Source organism: Onychostoma macrolepis, chromosome 11 (assembly GCF_012432095.1).
Source record: "Onychostoma macrolepis isolate SWU-2019 chromosome 11, ASM1243209v1, whole genome shotgun sequence".
NCBI classification, from domain to species: Eukaryota; Metazoa; Chordata; class Actinopteri; order Cypriniformes; family Cyprinidae; genus Onychostoma; species Onychostoma macrolepis.
Window position 1 is genome coordinate 1,856,255 of NC_081165.1, and position 26,246 is coordinate 1,882,500.

General features: G+C 41.6%; 1 protein-coding gene across 1 annotated transcript in view; it reads left to right on the forward strand.

Annotated features, from left to right (window-relative positions):
* Positions 1-26,246, forward strand: part of acap3b (ArfGAP with coiled-coil, ankyrin repeat and PH domains 3b) — a 90,904-nt gene that overhangs the window by 36,912 nt on the left and 27,746 nt on the right. Inside the window, exons 3-9 of the mRNA XM_058791567.1 lie at positions 5,317-5,436; positions 5,521-5,574; positions 22,221-22,279; positions 22,392-22,575; positions 23,896-23,940; positions 24,023-24,118; positions 25,498-25,572. Coding sequence (XP_058647550.1) covers positions 5,317-5,436; positions 5,521-5,574; positions 22,221-22,279; positions 22,392-22,575; positions 23,896-23,940; positions 24,023-24,118; positions 25,498-25,572 — 633 coding nt within the window. The remainder of the gene's footprint in view (positions 1-5,316; positions 5,437-5,520; positions 5,575-22,220; positions 22,280-22,391; positions 22,576-23,895; positions 23,941-24,022; positions 24,119-25,497; positions 25,573-26,246) is intronic.

The following is a 26,246-nucleotide window of genomic DNA, read 5'->3' on the forward strand; positions in this document are numbered from 1 at the left end:
CCCCTCCCGGAAGGCGCGTCCCGCGCCTAGCAACATCCAACGGGGAGGGGGGGTGGGCGTTCCGGGAGCCATGGCGGATCAGGGGACTCGGGCGGCCATGGCGGGTCAGGGGAGTCCGGCGGCCATGGCGGGTCAGGGGAGTCCGGCGGCCATGGCGGGTCAGGGGACTCGGGATGCCATGGCGGATCTGCCGCCGAGACCTCGGCCCCAGCCCCCACCTCGGCCTCTCTGGCCGGAGCCCTACTACCCCCCCCAAAATTTTCCTGGGGAAATTAGAGGTGGTCTTGGGCTGGGTTTCAGGGGAAGTGGACTCTAGGGAGCGCCTATGTGGCTTAGGCACTGGGGGGCGCTCTGGCAGCGCGGTGCTAGACTGGACCAGGGGAGACTCTTGGACGCGCCTTCGTGGCGCAGGCACTGGGAGGAGCTCTGACAGCACGGTGCTGGATGGGACCAGCGGACACTCCTGGAAGCGCCTTCGTGGCGCAGGCACTGGGGGGCGCTCTGGCAGCGCGGAGCTGGACGGGACCAGCGGGGACTCTTGGGAGCGCCTTCGTGGCGCAGGCACTGGGAGGAGCTCTGACAGCGCGGTGCTGGATGGGACCAGCGGACACTCCTGGAAGCGCCTTCGTGGCGCAGGCACTGGGGGCGCCTGGCAGCGGAGCTGGACGGGACCAGCGGGACTCTGGGAGCGCCTTCGGGCGCAGGCACTGGGAGGAGCTCTGACAGCGCGTGCTGGATGGGACCAGCGGACACTCCTGGAAGCGCCTTCGTGGCGCAGGCACTGGGGGCGCCTGGCAGCGCGGAGCTGGACGGGACCAGCGGGACTCTTGGGAGCGCCTTCGTGGCGCAGGCACTGGGGGCGCTCTGGCAGCGCCGGAGCTGGACGGGACCAGCGGGACTCTTGGGAGCGCCGTGGCGCAGGCACTGGGGGCGCTCTGGCAGCGCCGGAGCTGGACTGGACCAGCGGGACTCTTGGGAGCGCCGTGGCGCAGGCACTGGGGGCGCTCTGGCAGCGCGGTGCTGGATGGGACCAGCGGACACTCCTGGAAGCGCCTTCGTGGCGCAGGCACTGGGGGCGCCTGGCAGCGCGGAGCTGGACGGGACCAGCGGGACTCTTGGGAGCGCCGTGGCGCAGGCACTGGGAGGAGCTCTGACAGCGCGGTGCTGGATGGGACCAGCGGACTCCTGGAAGCGCCTTCGTGGCGCAGGCACTGGGGGGCGCTCTGGCGGCGCGGAGCTGGACGGGACCAGCGGGACTCTGGGAGCGCCGTGGCGCAGGCACTGGGAGGAGCTCTGACAGCGCGTGCTGGATGGGACCAGCGGACACTCCTGGAAGCGCCTTCGTGGCGCAGGCACTGGGGGCGCCTGGCAGCGCCGGAGCTGGACGGGACCAGCGGGACTCTTGGGAGCGCCGTGGCGCAGGCACTGGGGGCGCCTGGCAGCGGAGCTGGACGGGACCAGCGGGACTCTTGGGAGCGCCGTGGCGCAGGCACTGGGGGCGCTCTGGCAGCGCCGGTGCTGGACGGGACCAGCGGAGACTCTTGGGAGGCACTGGGGGCGCCTGGCAGCGCGGAGCTGGACGGGACCAGCGGGGACTCTTGGGAGCGCCTTCGTGGCGCAGGCACTGGGGGGCGCTCTGGCAGCGCGGTGCTGGACAGGACCAGCGGAGACTCTTGGGAGCGCCTTCGTGGCGCAGGCACTGGGGGGCGCTCTGGCAGCGCGGTGCTGGACGGGACCAGCGGACACTCTGGAAGGCTCTTGCGAGGGGCCGGCACTGGCGGGCACTCGCGAGGGGCCGGCACTGGTGAGCGGGAGCCACGGACGGCGGCTGGTGAGAGAGAGCCACGGACGGTGGCGGGCTTTCGTGGGCCGCGAACAGCAGCTGGCTTGTGTGAGCCGCGAACGGCGGCTGGTGAGCGGGAGCCGCGGACGGCGGCTGGTGAGCGGGAGCCGCGAACGGCGGCTGGTGAGCGGGAGCCGCGGACGGCGGCGGGTTTTCCTGGGCGGCAAACGGCGGCTGGTGAGAGGGAGCCGCGGACGGCGGCGGGCTTGCGTTGGCCGCGAACGGCGGCTGGTGAGGGGGAGCCGCGGACGGCGGCAGGCTTTCGTGGGCCGCGATCAGCAGCGGGCTTGCGTTGGCCGCGAACGGCGGCGGGTCAGAGGAAGCCGCGGACGGCGGCTGGCTTACGTGAGCTGTGGCTGGCGGCTGGTGAGGGGGGGCCGCGGATGGCGGGCTAGTTCCGGCTCGGGCCCGGACGCTTCCCAGACACCGGTAAATAGCCTCTCTCCAACACAGTCCCGTTGTGTCTGGGAGCTCCATGGGATGGTGGAGATTGGCTCCGAGCCGGAAAAGGTGGAGGATGCCCGCGTCTTCCAGCGGCATTCCCCTCGCGAGCTTACAGAACTCGGCCGTATACTCATAGAAATGGAGATCCCGTTGGGCAAGGGCGAAGACGTTGGAGGTCGCCGCGGGAAACAAAAAACAGGAACAAAAAACTGACAAAAACGTGGAAAACAAAAACGAGGGAAAAAACGGAAGAGGTTACTGTTTTGGTCAGCTGTTCTGTCACAATCCTATTGGATCCAGGGATACGAGGAGACGAGGAGCTCGGTAATAAGGATTTTATTTACTTAACTCAGGAACACAGGAGACATGGGACTTCCAAACAGACATATAGACAATTAACAGCTGACATGGAGACAGGGAAACACAGGGCTTATAAAGAGTAGGAGGGGAAACAAGACAGGACTGACAGAGAGTTTAATCTCTTCATCTGCTGCTAAAATTGTAAACAGTAATAAATAAAACTATATTTGGGTTCTTGAGCTGTAGAACTGAATTAAATATGAACATGTTACTTAACTCTTTTGAAATTTCTCCTCTATTAGCCTCATACAAGCTGATTCAGAGCAAACTTACATGTTCACTGCCATATGTGCTACACATGACCATTTTCACATTAGCTCATTGTGTATTTTGTAATTGTCCATTTATATAATAAGAAAAAAAATAATACTGCCTAGCATTTGGATAGCATAGCATTAGCATTTAATGTGGAAGCATAGCATAACAATACAGAGGAAGTTGACAGTCTCTAGTCTTTTTGACTTATCTTATGAAAATTATCTATTCTTTTACTACGAATAAAGCCAAAAAAAAAAAAAAAAAAGATTAACCAAACAAATTAACCATGGTTTTGCTACACTGACCATAGTTTAATCTTGGCATTTGTTGTAAAACTATGGTTAGGCTATACAAATGGTAATCAATATATCTTTTTTTCGGGCTGCACTGTAATAATTAAAGGGATAGTTCATCCAAAAATGAAAATTCTGTTATTACTCACCGTCATGTCGTTGCACCTTTCAATCATCTTCAGAGCACAAATTAAGATATTTTTGATGAAATCCGAGAGCTTTCTCTATAGACAGCAACGTAACTGAAATTTTAAAGGCCCAGAAAGGTAGTAAGGACATCGTTAAAATAGTCCATGTGATATCAGTGGTTCAACTGTAATTTTATGAAGCTTTTTATGAAGCTACGAGAGTACTTTTTGTGTGCAAAGAAAACAAAAATACCAACTTTATTCAGCTATTTTTTCTCTTCTGTGTCAGATTAGGATGCGCTTTCACGAAAGTTAAAATTATATAATCAAAATATAATCTCATATAATCAAAAATACACTGAACAAAATTATAAATGCAACACTTTTGTTTTTGCCCCCATTTTTCATGAGCTGAACTCAAAGATCTAAGACTTTTTCTATGTACAAAAAAGGCCTATTTCTCTCAAATATTGTTCACAAATCTGTCTAAATCTGTGTTAGTGAGCACTTCTCCTTTGCCGAGATACTCCATCCACCTCACAGGTGTGGCATATCAAGATGCTGATTAGACAGCATGATTATTGCACAGGTGTGCCTTAGGCTGGCCACAATAAAAGGCCACTCTAAAATGTGCAGTAGCCTCTCTTGACCGTAAATTTAGGTGGGGCAGATTATTTTGTAAGCTTTGTATTCTAATCTCTAAATACAAAATTTTGGCAGAGATGTCCTTGCGTTTTCCTGTGGGTGGTGCGCTAATGTTGACTGACAGGCTCTAAGTAATACACACGCATAAAATGCTGTATAATAATTGCCTTAATATAGCCTAGTATGTATCACCTCCAAATGTTGATTTAGAATGTTACAAGTTGTGGAGAAATTCGGGTGAGGAAAGAAGATCATATGTCTATTCTCAGAATAAACAAAACAAACACAGCAGAACCATATAAAGCATTGGTCTCAAACTCAATTCCTGGAGGGCCACAGTTCTGCACAGTTTAGCTCCAACCCTAATCAAACGCACCTGATCCAGCTAATCAAGGTCTTCAGGATCACTAGAAACTTGCAAGCAGGAGTGATTTGGAGCTGATTTGGAGAACACTCTGCAGAGCTGTGGCCCTCCAGGAATTGAGTCTGAGACCACTGATATAAAGGCTATTCATGTGAGCACATTTAAACTAAAGGATTTAACGTGTAGCCTACTTTAATTTGATCCACTACACCACATAGAAGAAAAAAAACAGACATGCCAACTAGTTACTGACCTGATGCAGACACATAGCTGAAGCGGATTGATATCGTCTTGGTGGAGCGAGGTTCACGTAAGGTAACGTTAATGTGAAAATAATCGGGGCAGTCTCAAATCTGGCCCAGAGGCTCTCAATTAGAGCGTTCCCCTTTTCACCACAGATTTACGTTGCAAAATTGTGGGGCGCTGTTGAGCTCGAGAGGTCTCAGGCACCATCTGCCACACTTAGTATCATGTGTACATGCCTGCTAAAGCCATGCGCGGGATTTTAATATATACTGCTTACTTTACAATTTAAAATAGTATAGAAAATCCAAAAAATATTTGTTGCAGAATGCTGAACACATTTACAATTTATTATCGATTCAGGTTATTTACATTTAATCATTTAGCAAATGTAAGGTTATATATGTTCACCTGCCGATATAGACGAGCCACGCCTGGTTTGCTCACAGTTTCAGTCAAAGCAAGCAGCGCAAACGACCACGTGAAATAAAACAGGCTAGCTATATTACATTTTTATTTGAGAAGAATAAAAGTTGCCCCGTGTATCATCATGCTCTTGAGAAAAGCTTGTTGCCAGGATGAATTACCAGCGGGCCAATATTGCGGATGATTATTCTTAGTAAATCAAGAGAAGCAGAAAACGACTCGATAAAATCAAGTCCCATATTTGTCGTTAAATATAATTGTGTATATTCTATTCTGTGAATATGCTGTTTTCTGTCTCTCTCTGTCCATCAGCTGGTGAAGCTATGCAGCGGGATGATCGAAGCGGGTCGTGTGTACATCAGTGCCAATAAACTCTTCGTCAACGGCATTCGAGACCTGTCTCACCACTGCAAAAAGGAGGAGATGATCTCTGTAAGTATTTATTTCTAAATGACTCGGGTAATAGTCAGACCTTCATGAGCTGTGTTGATTTTTTTATTATTTGTTTCATTTCAGGAATGTCTTGAAAAGTGTGGCGAGAGCCTTCAGGAAATTGTTAACTATCACATGGTAAGACACATTTCGCTTAGGCTCGCTCTGCACGGTCACATGTCCCATAACAAAACACACATGCACACGTTTCAGTCCGAGGTCATAATGATTCATCATGTTAACCTGGCGGGGCCTGTGGTTCTCTCATGGGTGTTTTTTATTATGAAACCATATTACATGTGCCGTGGGGTGTAACTCAACCCAGAGAACATGGATCTTTTTACACGGGGTGTTTCACATCATATGTGCTTAATTTTATTTTTCCACAAAAGTCATTTGCAGAGTCATAAAAGGCATCTTAGTGCACAGGCTTGTGTTGAGTTTCAAAATGTTTCTAACCTTTTTGTCACTTTTATTGAGAAGTAAATATAATTAGGACAGGGAATGTTTAGGATCTAAAGGAGGAATGGGAAATTGGAAATGTTGCAAGCTGGATTTGAACTTGAGCACCACAGATCAATGTAAAATGGTTCGTACATGTGAAACCACTCATTATAGTGGGTGACTAATCACATTTATTGGTTCATCTGAGACTGAGTACGTCATCATGCAAGAGTTTTGGGGTGTTTTCCTGTTCTTGAGGATGGTGTAATTGAAAACAGAGACAGAGTGGCAATCAGTGTGCAAAGCTCTACATGTCTCCTGTTACCGCAGCCACCTTCACTTTTAAAGAAAGAGGAAATACCAGGGCTGTGGGTTAAAGGACTTGTGGCTTTTTAATTGTCAGCCCAAAGACTGCTGATCCCTTCCTGCTTGTAGCATCAGCAGCATTTGAACAGAAACAGTTTGACGTTTCCTTTGTTCTCTGAGGTTCTTGGTCATTCTCGCTGCTTTTATGAGTAATTAGACTCAGTTTATTCTTGTGATAAACTGTTTTTGTGAGACATGACTGCGGTGAACACTGAATTCCTGCACTTTACCAGAAAAACGTCAAGGTCACACCCTCATGTGAACTTGTTTACTAAAATTTGGCGAAAACTTCTCACTTCACACAACTCACATTACATAAAAAAGGGGGGCGGAGGGAGGGATTTTAAATAGAGTCCCAAATACAATTATTTTTATAAATAAAATATGTGTGTTTTTTAGGGGAACTAGGGGACCATTTTAAAAACTATCACAGTTCTACAGAAAATATTACAATGGTTTTACCATTTTTCTTGTCTCTTGTTGTTTGCTAATTTTTAAATGTTTTTAAATGCACAAATTTGTCATCTTTTACAGTTAAATACAGTAAACATAACTGTACTACTTTGGTAGTACACTTGTTAAATATTTTTCATTTTTAATTAAATAAAAATGTTAAAATCTTGAAAATTAATAATAAAGTCAAGTCAAGTCAAGTTGAGCTTTATTGTCATTTACTACATGCGGGGGCATACAGTGGAACAAAATGCCGTGCCTCACAGGAACACGCTGCTATATAAATACAGGCATACAGCAATGAAGTAAAACAATATAAACCTATACACAACTATCCTACTGATAGATTTTGACTATAAATATATATATATATATATATATATATATATATATATATATATATATATATATACACATTTTTTTACCTATACATAAACTAAAAAATACAAACTATACGAGTGCTTCAGATAAATACTGTACATGTGCGAAGAGAAACATAGTGAGTCAGCAGCTGGCTGGGGAACAGTGCAGGATGATTTGTAGTGCATGAGCATGTAAACATACATATATTACTGAGTCTTTTTGTGGGATTTGTATACACACAGCAGTGTGTGTGGAAAGTGACTAGTGCGCATAGAGGAGGAGAGTGTGCTACTACAGGTGGTTTGTACAGGCCCACTTACCTGCGTGTAGCACAAAAAAAAAAAAAAAATCCATAAGTTTCAGATGGTCCATGTTTCAGGAGGTAGGGGGTTTGTATGGGGGTTCAGAGAGGGGAGGGGTGATTTGAGTTCAGGGCTCTCACAGCCTGGGTGAAAAAGCTGTTGAGCAGTCTGGCAGAGCGGGCTCTGATGCTCCGGTACCGTCTCCCTGATGGTAGGAGCTGGAAGAGACTGTGGGAGGGGTGTGTGGAGTCCTTCACGATACTGTTGGCTTTGCTGGAGAATCGTGTGAGGAAAATGTCCAGGATGGAGGGGAGAGGGGCACAAATGATCCTTGCAGCTGTGTTCACTGTCCGCTGGAGGGTCTTGCGGTCTGCTGCTGTACAGTTCCCGTACCAGACAGTGATGCAGCTGGTCAGCACACTCTCAATGGTGCCCCTGTAGAAAGTGGTGAGGATGGGTGGAGGGAGACTTGCTCTTTTCAGCCGGCGGAGAAAGTGTAGGCGCTGTTGTGCCTTCTTGGAGAGTGACATGGTGTTGGTGGTCCAGGTGAGATCCTCTGTGATGTGCACCCCCAGGAATTTAGTGCTGCTGACTCTCTCCACAGTCGAGCTGTCGATGGTCAGTGGGGGGTGATCACCGGAGTTTCTTCTGAAGTCCATCACAACCTGCTTTGTCTTACTCACATTGAGGGACAGGTTGTTAGTGCCACACCATTTCGCCAGCTGTGCCACTTCCTCTCTGTAGTGCGTTTCATCATTGTTGCTGATGAGACCTACCACTGTTGTGTCATCAGCGAACTTGATGATGTGGTTGGAGCTGGACTTGGCAGTGCAGTCGTGGGTCAGCAGCGTGAAGAGCAGCGGGCTGAGCACACAGCCTTGTGGGGCACCTGTGCTCAGTGTGGTAGTGCTCGAGGTGTTGTGGCCGACACGGACTGACTGAGGTCTTCCGGTTAGAAAGTCCAGAATCCAATTACAGAGGGAATTGTTAAGGCCCAGCAGGTTTAGTTTGTTGATGAGCTGTTGTGGGATTATTGTGTTGAATGCTGAGCTGAAGTCAATGAACAGCATTCTAACATAAGAGTCTTTGTTTTCTAGGTGGGTAAGAGCCAGGTGGAGGGTGGAGGAAATTGCATCGTCTGTAAAGCGGTTTGGACTGTATGCAAACTGGAGCGGATCGAGTGTGTTGGGGAGGCTGGTTTTGATGTTGTGCATGACTAACCTCTCAAAGCACTTCATCATGATTGGAGTCAGTGCTATGGGACAGTAGTCATTTAGACAGGACACAGGTGATTTCTTTGGTACCGGTATGATTGTTGTGGTTTTGAGACATGTGGGGACGACTGCCTGGCTCAGCGAGGTGTTGAAGATATCTGTTAGGACATCTGTCAGCTGTATAGCACAGTCTTTCAGTACACGGCCAGGTACAGTGGGGCAAAAAAGTATTTAGTCAGCCACCAATTGTGCAAGTTCTCCCACTTAAAAAGATGAGAGAGGCCTGTAATTTTCATCATAGATATACCTCAACTATGAGAGACATAATGAGAAAAAAAATCCAGAAAATCACATTGTAGGATTTTTAAAGAATTAATTGGTAAATTCCTCTGTAAAATAAGTATTTGGTCACCTACAAACAAGCAAGATTTCTGGCTCTCACAGACCTGTAACTTCTTCTTTAAGAGGCGCCTCTGTCCTCCACTCGTTACCTGTATTAATGGCATCTGTTTGAACTCGTTATCAATATAAAAGACACCTGTCCACAACCTCAAACAGTCCAACTCCAAACTCCACCATGGCCAAGACCAAAGAGCTGTCAAAGGACACCAGAAACAAAATTGTAGACCTGCACCAGGCTGGGAAGACTGAATCTGCAATAGGTAAGCAGCTTGGTGTGAAGAAATCAACTGTGGGAGCAATTATTAGAAAATGGAAGACATACAAAACCACTGATAATCTCCTCGATCTGGGGCTCCACGAAGATCTCACCCGTGGGGTCAAAATGATCGCAAGAACTGTGAGCAAAAATCCCAGAACCACACGAGGGGACCTAGTGAATGACCTGCAGAGAGCTGGGGCCAAAGTAACAAAGGCTACCATCAGTAACACACTGCGCAGCCAGGGACTCAAATCCTGCAGTGCCAGACGTGTCCCCCTGCTTAAGCCAGTACATGTCCCGGCCCGTCTGAAGTTTGCTAGAGAGCATTTGGATGATCCAGAAGAGGATTGGGAGAATGTCATATGGTCAGATGAAACCAAAATATAACTTTTTGGTAAAAACTCAACTTGTCGTGTTTGGAGGAGAAAGAATGCTGAGTTGCATCCAAAGAACACCATACCTACTGTGAAGCCTGGGGGTGGAAACATCATGCTTTGGGGCTGTTTTTCTGCAAAGGGACCAGGACGACTGATCCGTGTAAACGAAAGAATGAATGGGGCCATGTATCGTGAGATTTTGAGTGAAAACCTCCCTCCATCAGCAAGGGCATTGAAGATGAAACGTGGCTGGGTCTTTCAGCATGACAATGATCCCAAACACACCGCCTGGCAACGAAGGAGTGGCTTCGAAGAAGCATTTCAAGGTCCTGGAGTGGCCTAGCCAGTCTCCAGATCTCAACCCCATCAAAAATCTTTGGAGGGAGTTGAAAGTCCGTGTTGTCCAGCGACAGCCCCAAAACATTACTGCTCTAGAGGAGATCTGCATGGAGGAATGGGCCAAAATACCAGCAACAGTGTGTGAAGACTTGCATAAAACGTTTGACCTCTGTCATTGCCAACAAAGGGTATATAACAAAGTATTGAGATGAAATTTTGTTATTGACCAAATACTTATTTTCCACCATAATTTGCAAATAAATTCTTTAAAAATCCTACAATGTGATTTTCTGGATTTTTTTTCTTCTCATTTTGTCTCTCATAGTTGAGGTATACCTATGATGAAAATTACAGGCCTCTCTCATCTTTTTAAGTGGGAGAACTTGCACAATTGGTGGCTGACTAAATACTTTTTTGCCCCACTGTATGTTGTCGGGACCCACAGCCTTGCGTGGGTTGATCCTAGATAGGGTCTTCCTTACGTCGGCTGGAGACAGACAGAGCGCCTGGTCGTTGGGAGGTGTGGGCAGTTTTTGTGCAGGTGTGTCATTCTGCATTTCAAACTGTGAATAAAAGTGGTTGAGTGTATCTGGGAGGGATGTGTCATCATCACAGGCCTGTGGCGGGGGCTTGTAGTCTGTGATGGTCTGAATGGCTTGCCACAGACTCCGTGTGTCTCTGCTGTCTGTGAAGTGATTGTTGATTTTTTTGAGCATATTTTGCATTTTTGATGCTGCGGGACAGATTGGCTCTTGCTGTTTTGAGGGCTGCTGTCATCCATGGCTTCTGGTTGGCGCGTGTGGTGATGGTCTTGGTGACTGTCACATCATCAGTGCACTTTTGAATGTAAGCAGTCACAGTTTCAGTGTACTCCTGCAGGTCTGTGTGGTTGTTGTAGGTGGCCGCCTCTTTAAACATATTCCAGTCTGTGTCCTGGAAGCAGTCCTGCAGTGCTGAGGTAGCATTTTCTGGCCATACCGTGATCTGCTTAAGAACCGGTTTGGCAAGTTTGAGAAGTGGTCTGTATGCTGGGATTAGCATAACCGAGATGTGGTCCGAGTACCCAAGGTGGGGGCGGGGTTCGGCTTTGTAAGCATTCTTTTCTGTTGTGTAAACAAAGTCCAGTGTGTTATTTCCCCTTGTTGCAAAGTTCACATGTTGGTAGAACTTTGGCAAAACTGTCTTTAAGTTTGCGTGGTTGAAGTCACCTGCTATGATGAAAAAGCCGTCAGGGTTATTTGTTTGTTGTTCGCTGATGGCGCTGTACAGTTCACGAAGCACATCCTTAGCATTTGCACACGGGGGAATGTAAACCGCAACAATAACAATGGCCGTGAACTCCCGCGGCAGATAGAACGGTCGACACTTCACAAACATAAACTCCACCAGTGATGAACAGTGTTTTGTCACTTCCACAGCATTGTTACACCATTTTTTGTTGACGTACACACAAGCCACCCCCGCGAGTCTTACCAGACAGTGATGAATCTCTGTCCACTCGGTAGCAGGTTAGCCCGTGCAGCTGAATGGCAGAGTCCGGGATGTTGTCATTTAGCCATGTTTCAGTGAAAACAGACACACAACAATCCCTTGCCTCATGCTGTGTAGACCGACTGAGTTGAATTAAGTCCAGTTTGTTTTTCAGAGAGCAAACGTTTGAGAGCATGAGTCTTGTGGGGTTAGCCCTTAGCCTGGCTCGTATACCTCCGCGCTTACCGCGCTTCCGTCCTCTCTCACACCGCTTGCGACGCCGCCTTGTGCGGGTAGCGTCAGTAGGCGAGGCCGCGGTCTCGAGGTCCGGCTCCAGCAGTAAACAAAGGCCTCGTAGCTTCTCAGTAGCCGCTGGCGAGAGTTTGTGTTTGTATATGTTGTCGATATCCAAAAGGCTTTGGCGATCATAGATGTATCCCGGAGTGATCTCCCGATGAATTAGAGGTAAACTGACATTGTTTTGAGACGAACAGACGACGTTAAAAGACATAAAAGCACCGTCTTTGGGACCCGGAGAAGCCGCTGCGTCTGAGCGCGCCGCCATCTTGGTTCTTCTAATAATGCAAAATACATTTTCTTGGTAGGTAAGAAACATTTATGGTAGGTAATAAGTGCCAGGTGAAGTAAATTTTGGAGACTGCTTGTACAGTATGTTGTTTGTCTGGCATGGTGCTTACTGCTTGACAGCCTTATATATTTATTTATAATATACTATTATAGCATAATATATACTATATATATATATATATATATATATATATATATATATATATATATATATATATATATATATATATATATATATATATATATATATATATATATATATATATATATATATATATCATTAATATTTTGAATTAGGTTTTATTTTATATTTTCAGTTTTAATTAAATTTTTTTTGTTTTAATAATTATATTATGTGTTTTTTTTTCATTTTATTAGTTTAAAATCTAAAAATCTATTTGGCTTTCATTTTTTTTCATTGGCTTTCAGTTTTCATTTTAGTAATTACATTTTTAGTACTTAAACATATTTTATTTTGGTTAGTTGCCAAGGGAACTAAATTTTGTTAATTTACATTTTTCATCTAATATTAATATTTTATTTTATATTTCATCTTTAACAAAGTAATGAATTTTTTTTTAATACTTATCATTTTAGTTACAATAACAACACTGCTTCTTGATTCTTCCACACAGCTGTCTGTCTATGGTAGGAACGACAGATGAAGCCTGTGTGCTGAAAGAACATTACTTTAATTCACTCCTCTTGTTCCTGCTCTCTCCTGTTTTTCTCGGGTCAAAGCTGTTAACCTGCCACTCTATAAATCCGAAGCCTGGCCATTTTACTCTGGATCTAATCTGCCTGCCTCATAAATCCAGGACGCCCATTGCTGCCAAGTCCCTGGATGCTGTAAATCACTGCCGCTAGATGGTGGAGGGCAGATATTATTTATTTTATTATTTTTTTATTATTATTATTTAAATCAGGATTCATTGACAAATTGTGTTTTTTTTTGTTTTTTTTTCTTAAGATTTATTTTTGGCATTTTTAGCCTTTATTATGACAGGAAGTGAAGTGGGAGAGAGATGGGGGCGGGATCAGGAAAGGTCCACGAGCCGGGACTCGAACTCGGGACGCCCAAAGCGCAATGCCGCTATATGCTGGTGCACTGACCATGATGCTATCAGCGCTGACAGACACTTTGTGCTTTTGCCTCTTATTCCTAATAATAATAGCCAATATTTTCTCATTTTATTTGAGGTTATTATGTGAGTATAGGAAAGCATAAGTCTAAGTGGACGTCCATGACATGCGGAGTCCCACAAGGCTCAATTCTTGCACCGCTCTTGTTTAGCCTGTATATGCTCCCACTAAGTCAAATAATGAGAAAGGCAATTTGGTTCACAGCTATGCTGATGATACCCAGATTTACCTAGCCTTATCTCCAAATGACTATAGCCCCATTGACACCCTCTGCCAATGCATTGATGAAATAAACTGTTGGATGTCCCAGAACTTTCTTCAGTTAAATAAGGAGAAAACTGAAGTCATTGCATTTGGAAACAAAGATGAAGTTCTCAAGGTGAATGCATACCTTGACTCTAGGGGTCAATCAACTAAAAACCAAGTCAAAAATCTTGGGGTGTTTCTGGAGACAGACCTTAGTTTTAGTAGTCATGTCAAAGCAGTAACTAAATCAGCATACTATCATCTCAAAAACATTGCAAGAATTAGATGTTTTGTTTCCAGTCAAGACTTGGAGAAACTGGTTCATGCCTTTATCACCAGCAGGGTGGATTATTGTAATGATCTCCTCACCGGCCTTCCAAAGAAGACCATTAGACAGCTGCAGCTCATCCAGAACGCTGCTGCCAGGATTCTGACTAGAACCAGAAAATTTGAGCATATTATACCAGTCATCAGGTCCTTACACTGGCTTCCGGTTACATTTAGGATTGATTTTAAAGTATTTTTCTCGTTTATAAATCTCTAAATGGCCTAGGACCTAAATACATTGGAGATATGCTCACTGAATATAAACCTAACAGACCACTCAGATCATTAGGATCGAGTCAGTTAGAAATACCAAGGGTTCACACAAAACAAGGGGAGTCTGCTTTTAGCTATTATGCCGCCATGGAACCAGCTTCCAGAAGAGATCAGATGTGCTAAAACATTAGCCACTTTTAAATCCAGACTCAAAACTCATCTGTTTAGCTGTGCATTTGTTGAATGAGCACTGTGCTACGTCCAAACTGATTGCACTGTTTAATCACTTTCTATTCTTAAATGTTTTAAATTCTTTTAAAATCAATTTTTAAATTATTTTGTTTTTATTGTTGTGATTTTTTTTTTATTATTTTTAATTTCTTAATGACTTTTTCACTTCCTTTTATGTAAAGCACTTTGAATTACCATTGTGTATGAAATGTGCTATATAAATAAACTTGCCTTGCCTTGCCTTTATTTAGTGTTAATGCAGAATGGCGATCACCATTAAAGATGAATTTCACCGTAAGATTTTTTAAGCAAAGTAAGATGCATTTGATGCTCTTCCTGTCCCGTTAGCATGGCAACAAATTGTTAGGATGGTGTAAATCAATAGTAATTACTGTGATTGAATGAAAGCCTGTGTGTCTTTTGATCAGGCAGTGTAAATAAGTCTGTTTTTTTTTTTTTTTTTTACAGTTTATTGAGTTGTTGGAATCCAGGCAGTCGTAATTTGAACTAACCTGTCGATGTGACGCCTGACTACCTCCCCACCGAGTGTAATTACTGATATTATCTGTTTGGCGCTGAGGAGTGTAAAAGGAGGCCATAGAAATGAGCGAATGAGTAATGAGAGAATGTTTTTCACTTGTGATTTTAAAGGTGATAACAGGGGTGTTGTCATATCTGCAGAAGCTGTGCTGTTATACCGACTGCCAAACAAGCTCTATGCTGCTTCTGGGTAGATTCTTCTATGTCTGGCATCTTGAATATGCACACTTTAAACTCTGTGCCTCGACGCATTGCACCATGTTTGTTGTCAATGACATCCAATGTCATTGGCTCTTTGAGTTCTGCTCACTACAGTAGGTTCATGTACTGAAAATATAGATTTTTTTTCTCTGATACTGTGTATATCTGAGGATATGCCATATTTCAGTGTTCAGTGGAATACGGCTCTTGTTAGTGCCTGTATTCGATTCACAAAATAGGGAATGGAATGAGACTTTTGAGATTTGTGAAACAAAAAACCTAATTTAAAAGTGCTGAAGTCTTATGTTTTTCTTCTAAGTTTTGATGCTTTTAAATGATATATTTCATCACTAGAGCCATTTCTCAATATGCGTTATCTTCTGTTAAAGTGGATTTGTGAAACGTTATCAGATGCTGGCAAAGTTTAAAGTCTTAATCTGTTATTTGTTCCTGGGGAAATAATTTTATAGTTTTTAAACTTAAAGGAACAGTTCACCCAAAAATGAAAGTTTTGTCATTAATTACTCACCCTCATATCATTCCAAACCCGTAAGACCTTCGTTCATCTTCAGAATACAAATTAAGATATTTTTGATGAAAATCGAGAGCATTCTGGCCCTCCATAGACAGCAATGCAACTTACATGTTCAAGGCCCAGAAAGGTAGTAAGGACATCGTTAAAATAGTCCATGTGACATCTGTAACATTATGAAGCTACGATAAATTTTTGTGCTTAAAGAAACCAAAAATTACTTTATTCAGCAATTTCTTCTCTTCCGTGTCAGTCTTTGACGCGTGTTCATGACAGTAACACGACACACGCCAATTAAGTATTACAACTTTTCCTAGTTGCCTTTGAGGGCATCAACTTTGCGCTTTACTTCCTGCTAAAATCTCCAGAACTGGCCTATTGCTGCATTATGTAACATGCACATTTCCAGAAGTAAGAATTGGCTAATACTCTTTATCGTTTCAAGATTTTCATTTTTGCTTAACCACAACTGAGGGTCTGAAAGCCAGTTTGCTTTCTTTCCACTTGAAAGCAACACAGAACCCTTTGACCGGCGTTATTGATCTTGTTCTCTTCCTGCGATGTTTCAGCATGCTTTCTGCAACACATTTTTTGAATTAAACTAATTTAAGTATACAGTTCATGAACGGCCCAGCCGTTTGGCAGCCAGGCTCTGTAAAGTGGTCTCATATGGAACAGTTTTTTTTTTTGTTTTTTTTTATATATATATATACACAGGAAGTCAAAAGCTGAGCAGGCAGTTCAGAGTCACATGCAGACCATTCCAACAGCTTGCAGCCAAGTGCTGAACATGCTGTCTGCCTCCAAAGCGTGTCACTTCCATTACTGCTCCAAAGAAAAGGAGGTTACCATCTGATATTCCTCGTGCCAGTTTGAAACATTTGGATGGGACTGTTTGCCTTTCCGTGCTCAGACATTCTCTTCAGCCTGTATTGTATTTAGTGCTGCTTCAATGATAGACTTTTAGAAAATTAAAGTTTTTAAAACTTTTCTCTCTTTTACTAGTATATTTAATTTGACTACTAAAAAAGACAAACATGCAAGAACTTTCAGTCTTATTTATATATATATATATATATATATATATATATATATATATATATATATATATATATATATATATATATATATATATATATATATATATATATATATATATATATATATATATATATATATATATATATATATATATATATATATATATATATATATATATATATATAAATAAATAAATAAATAATTTCGAAAGTAGCAAAAATAAATGACGAAGGCATAATGATATATGGTCAAACCAAAATTTATCAACATTTCTCACATTGTATCACAGTTTATTTGCTATAGTTTAGAAAATGGTAATAAAATATGACAAACTCGGAGTTAAATTGTGTCAGAACAAATTCATCTTGATAATGTCAGATAACTTTGATAGAAAAGTATGTAATGGATTACAATCAACCAAAATTATTCAGCTGTTAAATTTAAGGACACAATTAGATAATATCAATTTAGGTCAACCAATTACCAAGCAGTGCTTAATTTTGTTCAGTCTGTGTGGTGTAAAAACGTCGCATTAGCAATTAAAGAAAAAACACTTAAGCACTTACACTAAACACTTATTTTTTATCAATTTTACTGGTAGTGAAGAATTTTTGGGTATAATATGTCACCGTTCATTTTATTTTGCTATCCTCACTTACATAAATGAGCTATAGTGTCCTGCACCCATAGTAAAAACATATCAAATATTATATCTGGTGTCTGAATCATTTTCGGCTTGACGGTATATAACGAAAAAAATTATATTAAAATGTATTTGTTAATGTGTTCATTTAATAAACATCAACCCTGGGACATAAAAGTGCCTGAAGTTGAAGAAGTGCCCATTTATCACTTTCATTCTTTCTCTCGTTCTCTCATCTTCTTTTGTTCCACTGCTGAAGGGCTTGCAGAACCTCCTCTCTTCTCCATCTCTGTGACTGTGATGCTTCACTGACTCTTAGCTCTCTGGAGCTAAATAAAAGGCCTGTGCTTTCTTAGGGGCACTAGCACGTGTATGTCGGGCTGCAAGCCACGATTAAACCTCCTCTCACTCACTCGGCTCATTCAGATCTTCCTCAGTCTCTCTCTCAGTCAGTCATCCTCAGACTCTTGATGTCTTTCTTAGACTGTCACCTGAGGTCACGCCATCAGTGACGCTCATGCTAGAGAAGATCTGAGGTAAAACAAGGCTAGAGGATGAAATGCAGAGATCTCACAGTGCAGAGAAAGTGAGAACGTGAAAAAGAAGGTGTGATGCCAATGTCTAGAGATGTGACCGCAATGTGAAGTCATTAAGTGCTCAGTAAAGCATGCTGGTTAATTACCCTACTGAACAGTGTTCAACACAGTTGTCGCACTCTGAACTCTTTAATTAGACTTTAATATGAAGAAAATGTGAGTGGTGTTTACTCGTGCAAAACAATGCTACAGTGTTGCTATGTGGTTGTTAGGGTGTTTCAAGTCACTATAATGTAACTATGGTTGTCACAGGAACAACGCAAATGTAGCTCCACCAAAATAACGATGTAACGATGCACCCCGAGCCAGTTTAAAATTGATAAATATATGTGACCCCGGACCACAAAATTAGTCTTAAGTCGCTGGGGTATATATTTGTAGCAATAGCCAAAAATACATTGTATGGGTCAAAATTATAAATTTTTCTTTTATGCCAAAAATCATTAGTAAATTTCTTACCATAAATATATCAAAACCTCATTTTTTATTAGTAATATGTACTGCTAAGAACTTCATTTGGACAACTTTAATGGCGATTTTCTCAATATTCAGATTCTTTTGCATCCTCAGATTCCAGATTTTCAAATAGTTGTATCTCGGCCAAATATTGTCTGATCCTAACAAACCATACGTCAATGGAAAGGTTTGACAATTCAAGTCGACTGAGATTAAATTTCATTCATTCATTAAATTAATAGCAATACATTTGGTTGTGGGGGTTTATATCTATGCATCTCTGAAGGGAACTGGCTGCCTTCAGAAAAGTTTAGATGGTTTTTTCTTTTCATCTGTCTTCCGTATAATACATATTAAAGTAGTGTTCATAAGCGCAGCGCTGCTGTGTTTACAGCGGTAACTAAGGAAATGCTATATCGCTGCTGTTACACAAGCGCCACCTGCTGGCAGAGAGTACAGCGCGTTTTAATGCAGCACACCTGCTGTTTTCGTTTCATTCAGATGTTTTATGTAGCATAATTTCGCAAAGCTGAAATTACACCATTCTGTTTTTGCTTCAAATTTCAAAATTATACAGTCTCAAAAAACTGCACATGCTGCGTGTATGCAGCATCTTTGTTTGGATCGCGATTTAAATGCAGTAGTTGCCTCTAAGAGCACAGGCAAAGCCTTACATCGTGTCCTAACTACACGTGACACGTCGCCGCAACACGCAATAAAAGGTATCTTTTCCATGTTAATCAGATTTTTTGTCCTAACTAGCCAGGACGGCGGCACGCAAAATTTCTAATTTATAAACAATCTCTATTTCTGCGACATCGCAGCTGGAACAACAACATACAAACTATATGACCGTAGATAATCTCATGCGATTATGTAGTTTATTCAAAGTTAAACATGTCAAATATGAGTTTAAATATCATTTTGCGTGACCTTATAGCCATACTGAAAGCAACGACAGATAGCTCATCTCAGATCTTGAAAATAAATTAAAGCAAATATGTACGTTAAAACTGTGAACTCCCTGCAAACCAACAAGTTTAATCCATAAAAACGATGTTATCAGTCACTCAGTATGTACATTTAATGATGTTAAAAAGGTTTAATATTTATGAATTAGCTTATAAACGTATCCATTTCGTTGCGAGAGCAGTGCGCTTCCAGAGAGAGCCCGCCCACACACGCTTCTGATTGGCTGTGATATTTGATTGATTCTGTCTGGTATGGACATCCAAATTGCTTGTCGCTGGAATCTTGTCGCTTCGCGTGTAGTTAGGACACGGTGTTAGTTTGAGATTTCAGAGAGATTTCTTTCATTTGTTTTATTTATTTGATTTGGGATTTGTTTTAAAAAAAAATTGTTATTTGACATAGGCCGCATTTTCCAGCATTTTGAAAGAAAAAAAAGGACACCTTTTCAATTATAGTTTCTTAAATCTCATTTTGTTCCAAAAATTGTGAGAAAATCGTATGGTGAAATCAGTTTTGTGAATCGTATCGCATTGTGAGTTGAGTGAATTGTTTCATCCCATAGACTGTAAAAAAAGATGAACGACACGTCTCTACTTTCCTTCCACTATAGAAAAGTGAAGCCAAAGTGACTGCCATCTTGAGAAAATGACGTCATTTGGAGCCAGAGTCTGCGCAGTAGAGATTCGTTTGGAGCCAGTCTGCGCAGTCGTGTCGTGAGGTGGAGCCATGGAATCAAACTCCCGCAGAACCAATCAACCATAACGACACGCCCTGTTTTTATAGCATCAAATTACTAGCTAAAATGAAACTTATCACAAAAATGAACAATTTAACTTATATCAGCGTTTTTTTATTTTGACTCAAGTCCCATTCATTTACATGGAGAGGGTGGGGTTTATGACCTGTACTGCAGCCAGCCACCAGGGGGCGATCAAAGAGCCCGCAGCTTCACTTTTCAGAACGTGAGGCACACCCGTTTCATCCCTATATTTGATGATTGAGTTGAGATTGAATATGGGCGTGACCTTGATACCACGGCTCCACCTTATGATCACGACTGTGCAGACTCCGCCTCCTAATGACATTATTATTATGGTGGAAGAAAGTGGAGATTCATCATCCATCGTTTTTTTTTTTTTTTTTTTTTTTACAGTCTGTAGTGTGGAGTTGTTACTGTTGGGTCAGTGTTGCCACCTTATGGAAAAACGAAAAAAAATCTGAGAAAAACAAGAAAAATCTGGTTCACAGTATGCCGAAATTTAGTGTAAATGTGAAAACTGGGGTATATTTTAGGCACAAGGGTTCAGGGAATGTTCATAACTTTAAGTCTGAGCAGCAATAATTGTGATGCTTGACTTAGCAAACATCACTGATGAGAGAATTGGGACTTTCGAGGTGGGTGGATGGATGGGAAAACGCTGATTCTAGTCTAGTCCTTTGCAAAATGCATAGGTTGGGAATTGATGGAACTGAGCAAAATGCAAATGTCTAAGCTTTTCTGCTTCTGCTTTTCCCTGTACTCCCTCTCTCTCTCTTCCTCTCTCACATGCCAGCTTTACCCTCAAGACATGTTGCCCTCCTGTTCCATGTGACATGCTCTGTCACATGTGCTCTCGTTGCAGCTTATCGCTGCCGTAAAGCTGCTGCGTTTGTGACCAGAATTGAGATGATTGCAGCGTAAAGCTTTTCCTCTAGTCTCGTTCTGCTGACATCATGTATGATCCACAGTGACAGACCCTGGCACTGACATGCCTTAATTCTTACAACCATACTTGCAAGACCCCCAGGGCTTGACTCCATGAGCATGTGCAGATTGTATTCTCATGCATGATGCTGTGTTTGCCTGTCGTGTCCTGGAAGATGCCACTATCTCCCAGCACCCATTGTGTGCGATGCATCTGTGACCTATTTAACCCTTGACCTGCAGCCGTCCACCGTGACCGACTGTGAGAGGGTGAGAGATGGGTGTGGGGCTCTGGTGCAGTCTTTTGGGTTTACAGGAACAGACCTGCATCTGCTCTGCCATCTGCTGGTGATTTCAGAGAAGTGCTCCCTTAGTATTCAACTATAGCCTACAGCCAGAATGGGTTTCAAAGCCTTTGGCTGACAATTGCTACTAACTAAAAACTGGTTTCAGGCACAGAAATGTTGGTGTAATTTTAGATTTTGGTCCTAATTGAGCATCATTTTTACAGTAGTTTACTTTTTTCTTTTTTCTTTTTAATTTTAATTTCACATTTAGGTCTAGTCGTTTGTATTCAATACGTATATGCGAAGCATTGCTCTAGCAGTCTATGTAGTGCGTTGGACTGTAATTAGTAATGACACACATAGCTATTGATTGATTTTTGCTCACCAAGTCTGCATTATTTGACCAAAATATTAATATTGTGAATATCTTTTAATATACTTTGAAATGTAATCAATTCCTGCGATGCAAAGCTGAATTTTCAGCATCATTATTCCAGTCTTCAGTGTCACATGATCCTTCAGAAATCATTTTAATATGCTGAAACATTTAGTATTATCAATGTTGAAAACAGATCCAATTTTTGCGTAAACCACTTCATTGTGTCATTGCTGAATAAAAGTATGAATTTCTTTTTTTTAAAAATGCATTATGCCAGTAGGTGGCGACAAGTGAGTGTCTTTTAGTATTATTAGTTTTAGAATCATTGAATTGTTCACAAAACTGAACTGTGAACAAAATTAAGTCATATGCTGAATTGAACAACTGAATGATTGTCCATTTTGTTGACCAATGAAGTGTCGAAATGAACAAGAAGAATTTGTCCACTTAAAGTATTCGTTCACAAAGACACACCACTACATCAGTGGCTCTTAATCCTGGTCCTCGTGACCCCCCACTCTGCATATTCTGCATTTCTCTCTCGCGAGGACCAGGATTAAGAAACCGCTGCATCATACCAACCCAAATTAGAAAACATCTGTGACAAGTCCCGCCTCTTTCCATTGCCTCCTGCTTTATACAAAATACCATTCTACTCGCTCAATATTCTTCTGTTCGACACTGATACATTTGCTTTCCTTTTGTATCTTTTACAGATCCTGTTCGACCAGGCACAGAGGTCCGTAAAGCAACAGTTGCACAATTTTGTGAAGGAGTGAGTCCTTTATTCTTTCTCCTGAACTTGTTTCTGTTTTTAACCTTTTTCCTGCCCTCTGTGATGCGCGCATCTTTCCCTGCAATATATCTCTATATGTGTTAATACGCAGGGATGTTCGGAAGTTTAAAGAGACGAAGAAGCAGTTTGATAAGGTGCGGGAGGATATGGAGATCGCACAGGTGAAGAACGCACAGGCACCACGCAACAAACCGCATGAGGTGGAGGAGGCCACCAGCACCCTCATCACCACCCGGAAGTGCTTCCGACACCTCGCCCTGGACTACGTGTTACAGGTATTTAAAAATAAAAGTAATAGTTCTCCAAAATATTAAAATTACAAACCTGTATGAGACCTGTCTTTCTTTTTTGGGACATAACATTTTACATTTAGTCATTTAGCAGATGCTTTTATCCAAAGTGACTTACAAAGTAGAAGCAGTCAGACCAACGAGAGAGCAACGATATACAAGTGCTGTGACCGTTCTCAGTTAGTTGCTGTCTTAAATTTGATCATTGTAAAATTTGTAAGTCATTTAAATTTCAATTACATTAAACCGACTTAAAAAAAAAATAGTTGAATCTTGTACAACTTACAATTTAAAGCTGAAAATTGCTTAACTTATTTTGATGAGTTAACGTAATGTAAAAATATGTTGCCATAACATATTGGTCTTATTTTTTACAGTGTGGAACAATTTTCAAAAAACAAAGTCTTAAAATTAGACATTTACACTGCAGTTCTTTCATTTTGTTTGTGAAATTTAGGCCACAAACATTTCATTTTCCTTCTCCATAAAAGCTTTCAGTCTTGGATGCTATTTTGACTCTGTAACGGCCGGCCGGCCTCCAGGACTCGCGGCAGCGGTCTGACGGATTAGACCTGACTGCTTCTTCCCATCTGCACTATCTTTAAACAGCCGTCATTAGCTCTCATTTCACAGCATAACATGACCTCCTTAGTACTCTCCCAGCCTTGTGTCCTGTGAGGGCTGTGATTTTATGGGTTTTCCCCATTTTATTGCCCATCCGTGTTCTGTTTTTACTTTTAGGCAACTCAGTTGGTTGACAAGATTGCTGTAATGGCTATGCAATTTTGGTTAAGTGACCAAAGGCTGTTTTGGTAAAAAACCAAATCCATTTACTATAGAGAAATGGTCAGTAGCCATTATATTGTGTCATAAGTTTAATTTAAACTGATATCTGAGACCATTTCTGTTTCATGAGGCTGTTAAATATATTTAACGTTAATGCATACGGACAAAAATAGGTTGTAGTGTCTCTAATGGCCACTGTGTGGAGCAGGGTCATGTGTGATCACTGACATATGAAATTAGACACATGAATAGCTTGTTTTCTCAATCTAAGACTAAACATTTGGATTAAAAGTGACAAGAATGGATTGGGGGCCACTGCCAGGGACACTAAAAGTCTCAGGATCCTCTTGCCTCATTGTACCATGATTCTGCTTTGTCAAAAATGGTTAGTTTGTATCAAAAATAACAGCTTTGTGGTGAAATGGCTTAGTGGGTTGGTAACCAAAGGTTGTAGGTTTGAATCCCTTTTGTTAAAAGCACCTACTAATGTCTGTGCTCTTCTCTTGATATGTTTCTCAGATCAATGTTCTTCAGGCCAAAAAGAAATTTGAAATTTTGGATTCGGTGAGTGGGTTCAAATGCCGTTATAAACCAGCATTCTCCTCCTCTGTAGTTTTCAGTGTTGACTGTTTGCTCTCCTCCACAGATGCTGTCGTTCATGCAGGCTCAGTACAGTCTCTTCCAGCAGGGCTTCAACCTCTTGGACGAGATCGACCCCTACATGAAGAAGCTGGCTGCTGAGGTGAGATAGAGCTACACATCTGCTCCTCCAGGATCAGCAGCTCATTAGGGCCCTCTGTTCACCTGCTCTCCCTCGACACCTGCGTCTAATGCTGGACATGTGGTCACGAGCCCCAGGCTCCAAATTAACACAGGCCTAATGAGTGAAAATGAGGGATAATGTCTATCCTTGAGGTTGACAGGCACGTTGCATCTGTCTGAGACGGGCTTAAAGACAAGCTGAAAATATAATTCACCCTAATTAATGAAGTCTTATTGTGGCGTGGCACAATTCATCGCTGCATTTTATTCTAAAGTTTATTTTCATAATATGTTATTATGTTACTATTAGTTACTTTATAACTGGCTCAGCAATTTTTGCTGATGTTAAGGCCATTGTAATATAATATAATATAATATAATATAATATAATATAATATAATATAATATAATATAATATAATATAATATAATATAATATAATATAATATAATATAATATAATATAATATAATAATGAATTAGAATTGTGTCCTAAGAAATGTTGTTTTGCCATGTCACATTATCAAGGTTAAATGTGTTGATAATGTAGTTTCATGTTACCTTTAATAAAGAAAGACCATTATGTTTATATTTTATATATTAACACACATATTTAACCGATAAATAGCACAATAGTGGGTCTCTAAAGAGCAGCAGTCAACAGTGCTATTCACAAGTAAAGTGAATTATTAATGTATTTTTGATTGTTAGTATTATTAAAAACTAAAGTAACTACATTAATAGTAAATAGTATAATTTATAATTATAATAATAAATATAATTTATTAAATTAAATTAAAAATATGTAATAATAATAATAATAATAATAATAAATAATTACATTATATTTATTTTTAATTCATATAATTAAATTATTAATAAAACAATTTATAATTATGAAAAGTATAAGTAAAAATACATAATAATAATAATAATAATAATAAATATTTATAGTCTTTTTAATGATCATTTCCTCTTTTAAAAGAAGCATTTACTACTTACTGTTTCAAAACAACAATAAAACAAAAATTTAGTTCTGCGATTTAGTTTATACAAAGCTTATACAAAAAATATAATTTCTATTAATATCATAAAATACCTATATGCACACACAGAATAAAACAAGTCCTTTTGCGAATAAAAATCTACCTAATTAGAATCTGATGAAAAATAATCTATATACAATGAAAAATGTGGTAATGGAAAAAAAAATCCAATAATTACAAAAACAGCAAGTAACACACTGAATTAAACAAAAAAAAACTGAAATAGAAAGATTAAAATAGTATTAACCTTTGTTTTATTTACAGCTTCAAAAAAATGTTTTACAGTGTAACACTATCTTTGTCTTTTTATTTCAGTTGGATCAGCTGGTCATAGACTCAGCTATGGAGAAGAGAGAGATGGAGCACAAACACGCCACCATACAGCAACGAGTAAGAACACCATCTGCTTTCTTTACTGTATCTGTCCTCATTTTCTATCTCTGTTCTTTCATCTTCCCCCTCTGGCCTTTTATCTTTCTTGTCTGCCGGATACCTTCCCGCTCTCGTTTTGTTATATCTTCCTTTTGTCTCTTCCTCCTCCTCTTCTAACTGCCTCTTTCCACCTAAGGGGTCATGTAAAACAGTTTCCACTAATAATATATGAAACCCACGTCCCAAATAATCTTCCCACCTCTGATCCTCAGTTAAATCAGACAGATGTAGGTGTGGCTACGGAATTATTAACCCTAAAATAAAAACTAGTAAAAGGTGGTTTTCTGCTGAGAATCGGGTGTCAGGTGAAGTTATTTCCTCTGAAGCACCGACATACTTCCTGTCATAATATTGTCCGATCACTCAACCCCTTTGCTGTCATGTTTGTGTGTGACAGTCTGAACTTGGCTGCTAGTGATAACGCTTATATAAGAAATGCTCTCCTTTCATGTGCTTCAGCTACATATGTTCACCTCCGTTTGTGTCGTTTGTTTGTTCAAAGTGCTTCATCACCATATCAATAAAGCATGATGTCCTGTCCAGTCCAGATCTCCCCGGGAATTTGGCCCTCAAGACACACACACACGCTCTCTAACATCCATCTGCTAGCACATTGCAAGCCAGCAGGGCAT